At 41.7% G+C, this 15,680-nt stretch overlaps 1 protein-coding gene across 1 annotated transcript in view; it reads right to left on the minus strand.

Annotated features, from left to right (window-relative positions):
* DCHS2 (dachsous cadherin-related 2) overlaps positions 1-15,680 on the minus strand; it is a 93,074-nt gene that overhangs the window by 18,726 nt on the left and 58,668 nt on the right. The window contains exon 14 of the mRNA XM_084855883.1: positions 9,026-9,186. Within this exon, the coding sequence (XP_084712009.1) occupies positions 9,026-9,186 (161 nt within the window). The remainder of the gene's footprint in view (positions 1-9,025; positions 9,187-15,680) is intronic.

A 15,680-nucleotide genomic window follows, 5' to 3' on the forward strand; every position in this document is an offset into this window, starting at 1 on the left:
CATTTTCTGGGGGCAGGGCAGGGGAAAATGGCACCTTACCTGATCAGTTAGAACAAGACCTTGGTAGGTGCTACAACCACCAACTCTAATTAAATCACCAGCTTTATGAAAGGGCAGGGGTGCAGAACCTCAGGCCAGGAGGCTAAATCCTGCCCTCCAGAGGTCCCAGTCCAGCCCTCCAGGGTTCCCCAGAAAGCCATGCCGCCTTCCCCTGGCCTCATCCCCATTCCCCCAACCACTAATCTTTGAGTGGTTTCCCAACTTTCCCATTATGCACCACTCCCTCTAAAAGGTTTAGTTACTGGCAGTAAGAGCTTTAAGCTGAAACATGCTGGCAGTTGTGCTATTTTGGCCCTGCCCCTTCTGCCTTTGGCCCCACCCACCACTGGAATGCCCCCCCGAGAGCCTCTCTGAAATGGAATGTGGCCCTCAGGCTGAAAGAGGTTTTGCACCCCTGGTGTAGGGTGTATGTAGACCAGGAAGGAGCAGAGTGCATTGATTTTGTCCAAGGGCAGGGGACCAAGCCACAAGGAGCACCTTAGCCACACCACACAATAATGGATTGTTTATTCGGCTTCCCCATCTTTGTATGTCTAGAATTGTGGCCCCAGTGTGGTATTATGGGCTAAGAGGCATTCAGTCGCTAGCAGGTGAGGCACCAACTTGGGCCATCCTATTCAGTTGTTACCCAGTTACATTCCTATTGTACACATGCTCATACTCTGGTGTCAAATCCTTTTCAAAGCACAAGATGAGGCTGTATACATAGATGGTAGTACTGAGCACCCAGAAGTTCCCATCTTTCGAACCATGCCTCAGAATAATTTAAGTGAACCATCCCAGTGGAAATATATTTTTGTGGGGCTAGGAAAGATGTCCTGATTATTCTGACAGCACAAAAAACAACACACACACACACACACACACTACTTGACTCTGCTGTATTAGGAACACAGTTGTTGAAAACATCTTATGTAAAAATTCCCAAATGTGTACTTGATTTAGATTAAATAAGACAGTCATGTTAATAAAATAATTGATTATTAAAAACATACTTGAGGTTTAACTAAGCAGTAGATCTCTCTTTCCACAGCCAGAAGGAAGTTATGTTTTCAGCAATCAGCTGGTATTAATTTAGCACACAGCAACTTTACTCATAAAATCTAGCCTGTGGATGGTTTACGTGAAAATCTTTTAAAAAGACATACTTTTATGTTTCAATGCATTTTCCACAAATACAGAAAATGTTTACAGCCCTTTTCACATCAATATTTGTAACACTGTTGATGTTAAATACTAAATATGAAAACCCCTACATTAAGCTCTCCATGGAGTTCGATAATTAAAAATTGATGTGACATTCACAGTCGCTCCCCCTGATTGAACACAACTGATGTCTGACAGATTTTCTTTCTGAATATTCTACTGAATAGCACAGTAAAGTTAATCAGCAAGTATCAATTGACTTACTGGGGATTTAGATTTAAAAAAAAATAGAGCACAAATTTGGAGGGGAAAATGCCTTTGTAACATTCTTATACAAATAGACTTCTACATATTTTGCATTGCTTATAATGTATAAAGCTATAGATGGCTTCTCCCGACCTCCAAAATACCTTGGAGACAACCTCCTTTCCCTCACAATGTCAGCCAAAAGTGGCCACTTATGAAAATTGGGGAGCATACAGAAAGCCATTCTTTAAAGCCCACTGTCTAGTTTGGAACTTTCTTCCTTCTGAGTTTCAACAAGACTCCAGCCTAAGCCCCCTTTATACATTATGCTAGCAATGTAAGAACATAACAACGTAAGAAGAGCCATGCTAGATCAGACCAAGAGTCCATCTAGGCCAGCATTCTGTTCACATAGTGGTCAACCAGCTGTCAACTGAGAGCCCACAAGCAGGGCATGAGCGCAGCAGCACCCTCCTATCCATGTTTCCCAGCAACTGGTATACACAGGCTCACTGCCTCTGGTACTGGAGGTAGCACATAGCCATCGGGACTAGTAGGCATTGATAACCTTTTCCTCCAGGAATTTGTCCGACCCCCTTTTAAAGCCATTCAAATTGAGGGCCATCACTACATCCTGTGGTAGCAAATTCCATAGTTTAACTATGCACTGTGTAAAGAAGTACTTCCTTTTATCTGTCCTGAATCTCCCACCAATCAGCTTCTTAGGATGACCCCAGGTTCTAGTATTTTAAGAGAGGGAGAAAAATGTCTCCCTATCCACATTCCCCACAACATGCATAATTCTGTAGACCTCTATCATGTGTCCTCCTTTTTTCCAAGCTAAACAATCCCAGCTGTTGTAGCCTTCTCTCATAGGGGAGATGCTCCAGGCCCTTGATCATTTTAGTTGCCCTTTCCTGCACTTTTTCCAGCTCTACAATATCTTTTTTTAGGTGTGGTGACCAGAAGTGGACACAGTGTTCCAAGTGTGATCGCACCATAGTTTTGTACAGGGGCAGTATGATATTGGCGGTTTTATTCTCAATTCCTTTTCTAATTATGCCTAACATGGAGTTTGCCTTTTTTATAGTGGCTGCACACTGGGTTGTCATCTTCATTGAGCTGTCCACCACAACCCCAAGATCTCTTTCCTGGTAGGTCACTGCTAGCTCAGATCCCATCAGGCTACACTTGAAGTTGTGATTTTTTGCCCCAATGTGCATCACTTTACACTTGCTTACTTTGAGCCGCATTTGCCATTTAGATTCTCATTCTCCCAGTTTGGAGAGATCCTTTTGGAGGTCTTCACAATCCCTTTTTGTTTTAACCACCTGAAATAATTTGGTGTCATCAGCAAACTTGGCCACTTCACTGCTCACTCCTAATTACAGATCATTTATGAACAGGCTGAAAAGCATTGGTCCTAATACAGATCCCTGTGGGACCCCACTAGTTACTTCTTTCCATTGGGAAAATTTACAGTTTATTCCTACTATCTGCTGTGTGTTCTCTAACCAGTTACTGATCCATAAGAGAACCTATCCTCTTATATTCCATGACTGTTAAGTGAGGGACTTTGGTGAGGGACTTTGGTGAGAGACTTTGTCAAAAGCCTTTTGGAAGTCTAAGTAAACAATGTCTACCAGATCACCCCTGTCTACATGTTTACTGACATTCTCAAAGAACTCTAAAAGGTTAATGAAACAGGACTTACCTTTGCAGAAGCCACGTTGATTCTTTTTCAGGAGAGCTGGTCCTTCTATATGCTTACTAATGTCATCTTTAATAATGCCTTCAACCAATTTACCAAGAACAGATGTTGAGCTGGGCCTGTAATTGCCCAGATCCCTCCTGGATCCCTTTCTGAAAACTGGTGTTACATTGGCCATCTTCCAGTCCTCTAGTATAAAGGCTGATCTTAGGGACATGTTGCATATTTTGGTTAGAATATCAGCAATTTCTCATTTGAGTTCTTTGAGAACTCTAGGATGGATACCATCTGGGCCCAGTGATTTATTTGCTTTCAACTTATCAATAAGGTTGAGAACTTCATTTTTTGTCACCACTATTTGCCTCAGATACTCAGATTCCCTTCCTGAAATATCAGTTCAGGCACAGGTATCTGTCCTATATCTTCTGCAGTGAAGACGGATGAAAATAATTCATTCAGCTTCTCTGCAATCTCCTTATCCTCCTTCAGTACTCCTTTAACTCCATTGTCATCCAATGGTCCAACTGCCTCCCTAGCTGGTTTCCTGCTCTGATATATTTAAAGAATTATTGTTGGCCTTGATGTTATTAGCGATATGCTCTTCAAAATGCTTTTTTTGCATCTCTTATTGCCTGCTTGCATCACCTTTGTGCAAGCTTGTGCTGCATTTTGTCTTCCTCACTTGGGCAAGACATCCATTTTCTGAAGGCAGCTCTCTTTTCTCTTATAGCTCCCTTAACACCGCTCGTTAACCGTGTCGGCGACCTCTTGGACTGCCGCTCCTTTTTGCGCAGTACAATGAGAAGCCCTAGGCCCTGTCGTAGGAGTCTCGTCTACATATGTGCATCATCATTCCTGAAACTGGGCCAACGCTGGTCTGGGAAAGAGCCACAGCTTGAGCTGGCTTTCCATAACCCCAGAAGCATTAAGAAGAGGCTTAAGAAGCATTCTATAAGCTATGCATCATGAAGTGGTATAGTGATTTGGAAGAGTCCTTATATAGGTGGCACATTACATTTTTTTAAATACTAAAACCTCTTTACATCAGAAAAGTAGCACATCAGGGAGAAAGAAACCCCTTCTCCCTGATGTGCTATTTATTACATGCAGGGGGGAGGGGGATTTTTATGTATGGGAACATTCAGGCATTATGACCTCCCCCTCCCCACTGCAGTCTGAAGGCTGTAGAATTCCAATTCTATAACTTCATTTTGAGTAACATGTGGAAGGCTCCGAGTGTGTTCCAGAAGCTTTGCAAGTAAAGACCGGTTTTATGGAGACGGTGAATGGCTGGATGGGGAGGAATAATGTCTGGAGATGGTGAGTGGCTGGATGGGAAGGAATAAGCTGAAGCTGAACCCTGACAAGACCGAGGTACTTTTGGTGGGAGACAAGAGGAGGTTGGGGGATGTTGACCTGGTGTTGAATGGGGTATAGCTACCCTTGAAAGACCAGATCCGCAGCCTGGGGGTCATTTTAGACTCCCAGCTGTCCATAGAGGTTCAGGTATCAGCTGTGAGCCGGACAGCACTGTACCAACTCCATCTGATATGGCGGCTGCGCCCCTACCTTCCCGACCATCTGCTCCCATCGGTAGTACATGCCCTGGTCTCCTCTCATCTAGACTATTGTAATGTGCTCTACGTGGGGTTACCCTTGAAGGTGGTTCGGAAACTGCAGCTGGTACAGAACGCGGCGGCTCGCCTGATTAAACGCAGCTGCCAGCGAGATCACATCACTCCAGTGCTGAAGGAGTTGCACTGGTTACTAGTTGTTTCCCGGGACCAAATTCAAGGTGTTGGTTTTGACCTTTAAAACCCTATATGGTTCCGGCCCAGCCTATCTTAAGGAGTGCCTCAAGCAACACCAGACAAGATCAGCCTTGGATGGCCTTCTCTGTCCCATCAGCCAGGACAGCTAGACTGGTGAGGACGAGGGAGAGGGCCTTCTCTGTGGTGGCCCCCACTCTGTGGAACTCCCTCCCTAGGGAACTCCGCCATGCCCCCTCTTTAATGAGCTTCCACCACGCATTAAAACGTGGTTGTTCAGGCAGGCATTTGGGGTGTGTTAGGGTATTTTTAGAAATATGATGTTTTTAATGTAGAATTTTATTGTTTAAAACAATAAAAAAAAAAAAAGCTGAGTGACCAGCCAGATGGGCGATTAATAAATTTAATAAATGAATAAATAAAATTTTAGAAGCAGTATTACATTTTTGTCAAATAGGAACACAGAAGCTGCCTTATCAGACCATTGGTCCATCTAGCCCAGTACTGATGACTGGGAACAGCTCTCCAGGGTTCAGGTAGGAGTTTTTCCAGCCCCACCTGGAGATACAGGTAGGGCTGGAAAACAAGAACCTACTGCATGCAAAGCATGTGCTCTGCCACTGAACTACACATCCCAAGTCTTCAGTTGGCTGAAAGTCAATTATAAAGCTATGTGTTATAAAGCTATGTGTTAGAGTAGAAGGGCTGTAGAAGAGAAGAAGCTGTCCAAACCTCAGATGAATTAAATGGGAAATGGCAATTACAGCCATTTAAACACTGGGGCAGAAGATATTTTTTCATAAGCCTCAAACCATTTTTGTTAGGGCAGAAAACACTTTTAACTTATCTTTCTGGATGTATAAATGTTTTAGAAAATGCAAGTGTACCACTGAGTTGAGCATTTGGGGTTGTTGTTTTTTGAAAACCTGTTGTGGACTTTAAATGTTATGCTATTTTTCAGTTCCCAGAATATTCAGCTGAGAAAGTTAAAGATGGTACTTTCTATTCTATATTTCAAAAAACCATCTAGTTTAAGAGTTAAGGCTCTTACATACTCCAAAAGCATGAAAATTATAGGTTAAAGCTTCTGCCTTAACTTGCACACCATGTAAGCAGCAAACATGTTGTACTATCTTGCATATTATGCTTGCTTACAATGTAAGACTCTATGGCGGTGCTTTGCCTTGGACGTTCAGCCCCAAAGCTCTACCTGCAGGCTTGGGGAAACACAGAAGCCAAGAACTTCAACAGGACAATGAGCATCTGAGGTATATTGACTCCTGCTTTCCTTATATATTTTCATTTGGATTGGAGAATAATGGCACACAAAGTTGATAAAAGCAGATATGGAGAGGAAGATGTGGGTCAGCTGGGCATTGGACTATTTTTGAGTAAGAAGTCTGAAAGTGGGAGATGTACACACACAGCTGACACTAGCGGGAGCCAGCAAAGGTGGGCATAACTAAATTTACTGGCACCAGCAACACAGGTGCTGGGAGAAGTTATATTAGGCAACAGGACAGAGTTATGTGTGACACATATTTAGCTACAAAATTTAGCTACATTTCTTTTAAATTTTTGTAATTGTTTTAATGTGGTGTTTTACTCTTTTATTTTGTTGTTTGCCTCTCCGAAATCTTTGAAGTGAAGCGGTATATAAATATTGTAAATTTATTGCAAATAAATAAATAAAAATGCACAAGATAGCTAGGACTGGGGAGTACTGTTTATATGAGAAGTAGGTACTGATATGCTGCAGGGGTATATATAGCAGGAAATAAGTGAGAGATGAGTGATATATACTCATGGGCACAGTTTACGAGACAGACAGAGTGGCAAACATTTATGAGTGCGCTCTCTTTCTCTGTGTGTGTGTGGGGGAGAGAGAGAGAGAGAGAGAGAGGAAGGAAGGAAGGAAGGAAGGAAGGAAGGAAGGAAGGATTAATGGGTACGGGATATGTACTAACAGACAAGTCTTGGGGGGAAAAGGGGTGAAGAGCAGTGTTGTGGATAAAAGACAGCCAGATGCTAGGGTGGTGTATATGGGAAGAAGGTTTAGAATCAAGTAGGGGTGGGGAGTTGTGTGCTTAGGGAAAGGGGATACCTATGTACTCATGGGGAAGAAGGGTGAGAGATGACAGGTGTACATTCAGAGGCAGGGTTTCGAAGACATTTACTATCTGTCATGTCACTTATGAATGAAGGAGAAGTTCTACCTAGAATCCAAACAAGACGGAGGTGCTGTTAGTAGGTAGTTCATCTGTCCAGTTAAGTGGCACTCAACCTGCTCTAAATGGGGTTGCACTTCCCCAGAAGGAACAAATTTATAGCCTGGGGGTGCTCATACATCCAAATCTGTCACATGAAGCCCAAGTGGCACAAAGTGATTTTGATCAACGTCAGATGATATACAAACTATGGCCCTACTTGGGCCGATAGCTGAGCTACACTTATCCATGGTAATCTCCCTCCTGCACCATTGCCATGAGTTACAGGTGGAGCTGCCTCTGAAGATAGTCTGGAAACTTCAGTCAGGACAGAACAGAGCGGTGAGGCTGCTTACTGGGACTGGCCATTTCGAATATATTAGTCAAGTGCATCAACTGCATGGGTTGCCAGTCAGTTTCTGGGCCCAAGTGTTGGTGCCAACCTTTAAAGTCCTAAACAGCTTAGGATCAGTCTACCTGGAGGAACGTCTTCTCCCATAAGTTGGGCAGTATACAAATCTAATAAATATGTACCTACACTGGAGATGGGGATTTAGTTCACAAGATTTGGTCAGTGTGAAGCTTGTTCAAACGAGAAGCCAGAGGACGAAGGAGTGGCGGAACAACAGGGAGGCAGCATATCACCAGTGGTCCCCAGTGGTTTTCTCCAAGCCAATCATGTTTCCTTTCCACCCAGAATCTAGTTGTTATATTCATTTGTCATGACATTTGTCTGTTCTTTAATGCTGTAACCTAATCCCTGTAGCCTCGTCCCCATCATTTTATCCATTCCATTCATTCTCCCTGGTGCCTTTCTCTTTATTCCACACACCCTTGCACTCCTTCCAGCCCCAAAGTTTCAGCTCAATTGTATTCTTTCACAGGCATTTAACGGAGTCTGCAAATGACAATAATATTTATTTCCAAATTGGCATAACTACTGCACATCAATTCTTTCCAATGGGCATTTGATATTAATCTCAATATGTAGTGAAATTCTTATTAAACATGTATATAGCACTGACAACAGCCTCAATGTTGTCCCCAAACAGTAGAGAAAAGAGACTGTAGCTGAAATATTGAGGCAAAGAATGGGTGCATGGAACCTAAGTTATAAGTACAATATGTGAGAATATACAATGTCTTAACTGCTTACAGGTTAATGCAGGAGCTTGAACTTAACATTTCCATGGATTTTTAAGCATCTGTAAATTTGTAAGCCCCTTAACTCACTCACTCACTCTTCTCTCTCTCTCTCTCTCTCACACACACACACACACACACACACACAAGCAGGTTTGCGGCTCATATTGAGCTAATTATGAAATCAAACAAGTATTTCACCTTCCTGGATTTGCATTACTTATTTTGAGCAGACAACTTGAATTCTCTGGATGTGGATTCCAAGGGGTTTTGCTGCACAACATATAGCCTTTTTCAAAAATCTCCTTGGTAGACTTTGATGAGTTTTTGCCAGAGAATGGAAGTGTTGACACCCAAGGACTAGCATTTGGTAGGTAATACATCACTAGTGCAAGTAAGGTAAAAACAAAAACAAACCTTATTTTGCTTTTGAAGAAGGGTAACTCCTGAAAACTTATGAAAATCTATTCAGAATCTATTGAGATCCTTTTCTCACCTAGGGTGAGAAAACAACATTTCTGATCTCATTCCATCAATCATCACAGAAGGATGAATCAAGCCCTGAATCAGCAGACTATTTTTGTAGAAAAGCAATCCTAAGAACATTTGATTTTACCAACACATCTTTGTTAAGTTTAAAGGCCAAAAGCCAGCTTCTACTGGCACTTAAATAAACTAACACTAACCACTGAGATAATGTTTATATAAAAGCAATCACAGTTCCAATGTGGAAAATATTTTACTAAAGCCTCAAATGGTTTTAGAACAGATGCAGATAAATAGGCTGGTTTACCCATGATGGGATGGATGTAGAAAATATCTTCATGTTCACTGATGATTCTGTGCTTTAAATTCTTTCCCATCGAACTACGATCACAAGCAGCTACAGTGAAAACAGAGGTACCTACAAAAACAAGAATACTTTGCAGTGACTAAAACCTGGAAATATGTTGTCTTAACCAGTTATTAATTTATTCCATGAGAGGTCAAACTTAGCCATCCATCTCCTATCTCAAAAACATTTCACACTGTTTATATAGTGATATAATAAGAACATGTATTATTCTGTCTTCTATAATAGCGCTTGTCAACCTAATCAACCACACATATTCATCAGACGAAGTCTTGAAGCATTTCATATTTTGGCCAAATAAGAAGCTGGTCTAAAAACTGGAGAAGGAAGAGGAGAGCAACAAAGATTACAAATGGTGTTGGAATTCGTTAATTCCAAGAACTGGACACATTAAAGCTTAGACAGGAACACCATTATAGCAATTTTCAAGTATATAAGAAGTAGGGCCAGATGGATTTTCCTGGTTCTGCTTCTCTGTTGTTCTGTGGGTTCACCTGGACCAGCATTCTGCTCTACTTTCCGTCCTTCTGATTTAATATGGGGAAGTTCTGAAATTAATTCCAAAACTAGCACAAGCATAGTTTGCTGCAGCTTTTATTTATTTTCATTTTTTCTTGCCTTTTCTCTCTCTATTTTATCAACGTGTACAATCAATTGGTGAAAGACAGTAAAACACAGCATTTCAGAGCGCACGATCATGGAGCAGAGGAGTACATGATCACACAAGATCACGATTTCCATTCTACACTGTTTCATCAGTGTGTACAAGTACTTTGTATCAGTAAGGCATAGGGCAAAAGATGAACAGAAGGAAATGGAACTGGTGGCAAACTGTGGAGTGGCCTCTACAAAGTTCAGATATCAAAATGGAACATTTCATTAGCCATTGGTACTAATTTTGAAACTCCCAAATCCAGAGAGAAATTTGGATGAGGAGAATTTAAGCATCCCTACTAAAAAAAAAAGCTGCCATTAAAAGGGGGGGGGGGAATTTTTTCTGATAGTGCTACTGTGAGAAGGAAAATAAACAAAGGTAGTCTGGTTGCAAAGAACCGCAAAACTAGACACACGGGCCTAGTTTTCTTAAAGAACAGACCGCCACCTATATTGCAGTTATACCCCATGGCAAACTGTTTTTAAAAATGAGGTATTTCAAAGTGAGTTTGTGACAGGGTACTCAGGTCGAAAAGGGCGTTCAAACTGTTCAAAGAGAAATAGTTAAATTCCACTGAGTTACACTTTTCCAGTGTGGTGAGAATTAGCCTCGAGATGTTTCAAATAGATATGCACAGTTTGTTATTAACATCAAAAGAAGTATACCGTTCACAGAGATCGCTAAATCCAGAAGAAAAGTGATCTATCATAGAAAAAGCATGAAATAAACAACCATTCTGTTTGCAGTATAACTAGGAAGAATAAACAAAACATGAGACATTATCCTAACCAAATATATCACATTTAACTGTGACTAAGTTTAAAAAACACTTACCAAGATAGGTTTTTGTTAAGATTTCATCAAGATTTATCAAGATTAAAGCTTTGAGAATTTTAGGAAGTTGTGAAACCAATTTTGTAACATGGCAAATGATTTTAATCAGTTATGATGGATTCAGGTTACTGTACATTGACCTTTTCCAAATGAGATTTTATTATATTACAGGAAACATTCTGTAAATACAAACAGACTTACATTTGGGGCAGGAATGTACCAACTTTGTAGTTTGGCTTGCAGCTAGTGTTAACTGCCTTGCTGTTTGCTTCTAAGCTAACCACGTAAGTAATAACATCTATGTAGGAATCGATGTAGAAACTATACATGATGCTATTACAAGAGTTCTAATGTTTATGGGAAATTACAAACAGAAAATATAAATGATTTGAATGAGTACAGAAGTAAAAAAAGGTAGAACCGACAGGTGAGCAAAACGAGAAATTAAACATGGGTGGTAACATTACTGGTCATAGTCAAAGCAACTACTTCCTAGAAAAAGTGTCTCACAGTCACACACTAGAAGCTTTCAGACAAAAAGACCTATTCTCATATACAAATGATGTAAACTGAGCATGCTGAAATAACATAACAGCAACTCATCTCCTTGTCGTCATGCGTTTGCCATAATTGTTAAATGCTGCATACGTTGTAATGTGCATAGGAACAATATGCACCATTTATCTCCCTCAGATTCAGAGTAGTAAGGGCTGCATGTGCCTTTTAGGGGTTACATACCATTTAGATGTTATGTGCCCCCCTCCGCACAAAAAAATGTTGCAGTGTATCCCTGGCCCGCATATGTTACCTGAGAATATGGTTGAGGGAGCAGTTGGTTCAGGATCAAAGTAGCTCTGCCGCTGTGGAGGGTGACACGCGAGGTCCCCCTCATGAAGAGGGAAGTGTATATTATTTTCAGGCTAAAGTTTTGCTTTCCTCAGAAGAGCTAAAGGCCACCTTGTTGTCTCCTTCCCCAGCTTTCTCTGCATGTCCCCTGCTGCTCCTCCGGCCTTTTTCCTCCCCTCCGCGTCTGCTCTTGGCTCCCACTTTTTCCGCCCTCCCTTCCCCTTATAACTTTGTCTCCCCCTCTCCCCCTTGAGCTTTGGCTAACTTGTCCCCATTTCCAGCTCAAACACAGCTACATTAAAACAATGGATTTCTCCACTTGGGTGCATATATTAATAGTGGCACCCGGTTAAACAGAGCACAGGAAAAAAACTATAAGGCTATTCAAAAGAACCTATAGAGCAGCCTTTCCCAAATTAGCCTTTCCCAAAAATGGCCAATGCCCATGCTGACTGGGGATGATGGGACCTGTAGTTTGTTTGTTCATTTAAAATATTTATAGACCACCTTTCATTACTAAATCACAGGGTGGTGTATAAAATTCATTAAAACAATTAAAATAAAATACCACTCAATACATCTGGACAGCACCAGGTTGGATAATGCTGCTATAGATCTTATCCTGCAAACATTTACTCTCCAAAGGCTCTTCCCATGATAAAACAGACAGGTCCCCACATTTCCATTGTGGTTTACTCTGAAGATTTCCTTAACTTGCTTTTATCAAAACTATCCGAATTTACTCCTATTTATATTTATTACTATTTAGCAGCCGGCTGTTTCTGTTCTCTTACCACAACCCCTCAGGGAATTTCCATAATGTCAAACTACACCCCTTACAAGGCCTTATTTGTAACAAACCATTTCAATATCAGATTAACTCATTGAATTCTAATAATTGTTTGCATATCTACTAAAAGAATCTAACATTTGTGTGAAAATGTTGGTAGTCTTGAGCTTGGGAAAGCACTATGCAGTTCTACCACGCACACAAACACAAGTTAAAGAGCCACAAACCCCTGTGATGGAGCAAAACATACGAAATGAAGAACCGTGATTAATAGCACCTTGTCTCCAAATGCACAAACTCATGAAAGCCTCCTGGTTCAAGCAGGCAAGAGTAAAGGATGAAGCACAAGTTGTGCTCAATAGATTTAAACACACACACACACACACACACATATCATACTGATTGCCTTTAATAAGGGATGAAAATTATATTTGCACACTCTAGAGATTATAAAAACAGCTTTCACTGAGTACAGCTCATTATCTAGATGAACAATAGTGCTAGCTCTAATTAAAGCTGCATAGATGTGCTGTCAGTAGGAAAAGGCAAATAATTTTCCAAAGTGCAACAAATTATACAGCTAAAGGCACCACAGAATTGTACCTTCTATCAGCAGGGGTATTTAAATAATATATCCCCCCCACCAAAAAAACTTCAGTTTTTGTTCCTATGTACCATCTACCGATTCCCCTTCATGGATCACTGCCTTGTTGTGGCGAAGGGGCTTGCGTAACTCAGTGAAGCCATAAGCTATGCCGTGCAGGGCCACCCAAGACGGACAGGTCATGGCAGAGAGTTCTGACAAAATGTGGTCCACTGGAGAAGGAAATGGCAACCCACTCCAGGATTCTTGCCAAGAAAACCCCATGGAACGTATCACAAGGCTAAAAGATATGACGCCGGAAGATGAGCCCCTCAGGTCGGAAGGTGTCCAATATGCTACTGGGGAAGAGCAGAGGGTATTTCCAAGTAGCGCCAGAAAGAGTGAAGGGGCTGGGCCAAAGCCGAAAGGACACTCAGCTGTGGATGTGTCTGGTGGTGAAAAGAAAATCCGATGCTGTAAAGAACAATATTGTTTAGGAACCTGGAATGTCAGATCAATGAATCAAGGTAAGCTGGAGGTGGTCAAACATGAGATGGCAAGATTGAACATCGACATCTTGGGAATCAGCGAACTAAAATGGACAGGCATGGGCGAATTTAATTCAGGTGACCATCATATCTACTACTGTGGGCAAGAATCCCTTAGAAGAAATGGAGTAGCACTCATAGTCAACAAAAGGGTGGGAAAAGCAGTACTGGGGTACAATCTTAAAAATGATAGAATGATCTCAGTACGAATCCAAGGCAAACCATTCAACATCACAGTAATTCAAGTCTATGCCCCAACCACTGAGGCCGAAGAAGCTGAGGTTGATCGGTTCTATGAAGACCTACAACACCTTGTAGAACTAACACCACAAAAAGATGTCCTCTTCATCATAGGGGATTGGAATGCTAAAGTAGGAAGTCAAGAAATCACCGGGATAACAGGCAGGCATGGCCTTGGTGTACAAAATGAAGCAGGACAAAAGCTAATAGAGTTTTGCCAAGAGAACACGCTGATCATAGCAAACACTCTTTTCCAACAGCACAAGAGGCGACTCTACACATGGACGTCACCAGATGGTCAATATCGAAATCAGATTGATTATGTCCTTTGCAGCCAAAGATGGAGAAGCTCCATACAGTCAGTCAAAACAAGACCTGGAGCTGACTGTGGCTCAGATCATGAGCTGCTTCTTGCAAAATTTCGGCTTAAATTGAAGAACGTCGGGAAAACCACTAAACCGTTCAGGTATGACCTAAATCATATCCCTTATGAATATACAGTGGAGGTGAGGAATAGATTTCAGGGATTAGACCTGATAGACAGAGTGCCTGAGGAACTATGGACGGAGGTCCGTAACATTGTTCAGGAGGCAGCAACGAAATCCATCCCAAAGAAAAAGAAATGCAAGAAAGCCAAGTGGCTGTCTGAGGAGGCTTTACAAGTAGCTGAGGAAAGAAGGGAAGCGAAAAGCAAGGGAGAAAGGGGAAGATATACCCAACTGAATGCAGAGTTCCAGAGAATAGCAAGGAGAGACAAGAAGGCCTTCTTAAATGAACAATGCAAAGAAATTGAGGAAAACAACAGAATGGGAAAGACTAGAGATCTCTTCAAGAAAATTGGAGATCTCAAGGGAACGTTTTGTGCAAAGACGGGCATGATAAAGGACAAAGAAGGCAGGGACCTAACAGAAGCAGATGAGATTAAGAAGAGGTGGCAAGAATACACAGAAGAACTATACAGGAAAGATCTGAATGTCCCTGATAGCCATGATAGTGCAGTCACTGAACTTGAGCCGGACATCCTCGAGAGTGAAGTCAAGTGGGCCTTAGGAAGCATTAGTAACAACAAAGCTAGCGGAGATGACAGTATTCCAGCCGAGCTATTTAAAATCCTAAAAGATGATGCTGTTAAAGTGCTGCATTCAATATGCCAACAAATCTGGAACACTCAAAAGTGGCCACAAGACTGGAAAAGGTCAGTTTACATTCCAATTCCAAAGAAGGGCAACGCCAAAGAGTGTTCAAACTACCGCACCATTGCGCTCATTTCACATGCTAGCAAGGTGATGCTCAAAATCCTACAAGCTAGGCTTCAGCAGTATGCGAACCGAGAACTACTGGAAGTACAAGCTGGATTTAGAAGAGGCAGAGGAACTAGAGATCAAATCGCCAACATTCGCTGCATCATGGAAAAAGCAAGAGAATTCCAGAAAAACGTCTATTTCTGCTTCATTGACTACGCTAAAGCCTTTGATTGTGTGGATCACAACAAACTGTGGCAAATTCTTAAAGGGATGGGAGTACCAGACCACCTTACCTGTCTCCTGAGAAACCTGTACGAGGGTCAAGAAGCAACAGTAAGAACCAGACATGGAACAACCGATTGGTTCAAAATTGGGAAAGGAGTACGACAAGGCTGCATATTGTCACCCTGCTTATTTAACTTATATGCAGAGTACATCATGAGAAATGCCGGGTTGGATGAATCACAGGTCGGAATTAAGATTGCTGGGAGAATTATCAACAACCTCCGATATGCAGACGATACCACCCTAATGGCAGAAAGCGAAGAGGATCTCAAGAGCCTCTTGTTGAGGGTGAAAGAGGAGAGTGCAAAAGCTGGTTTGAAACTCAACATTAAAAAAACTAAGATCATGGCATCTGGCCCCATCACTTTCTGGCATATAGCAGGGGAAGAAATGGAAGCAGTGACAGATTTTACTTTCCTGGGCTCCAAGATCACCGTAGACGGTGACTGTAGCCATGAAATTAAAAGACGCTTGCTCCTTGGGAGGAAAGCTATGGCCAACCTAGACAGCATAGTAAGAA

Source organism: Heloderma suspectum, chromosome 5 (assembly GCF_057233095.1).
Source record: "Heloderma suspectum isolate Gila_16-S chromosome 5, 16-S_ref, whole genome shotgun sequence".
Taxonomy (NCBI): Eukaryota; Metazoa; Chordata; class Lepidosauria; order Squamata; family Helodermatidae; genus Heloderma; species Heloderma suspectum.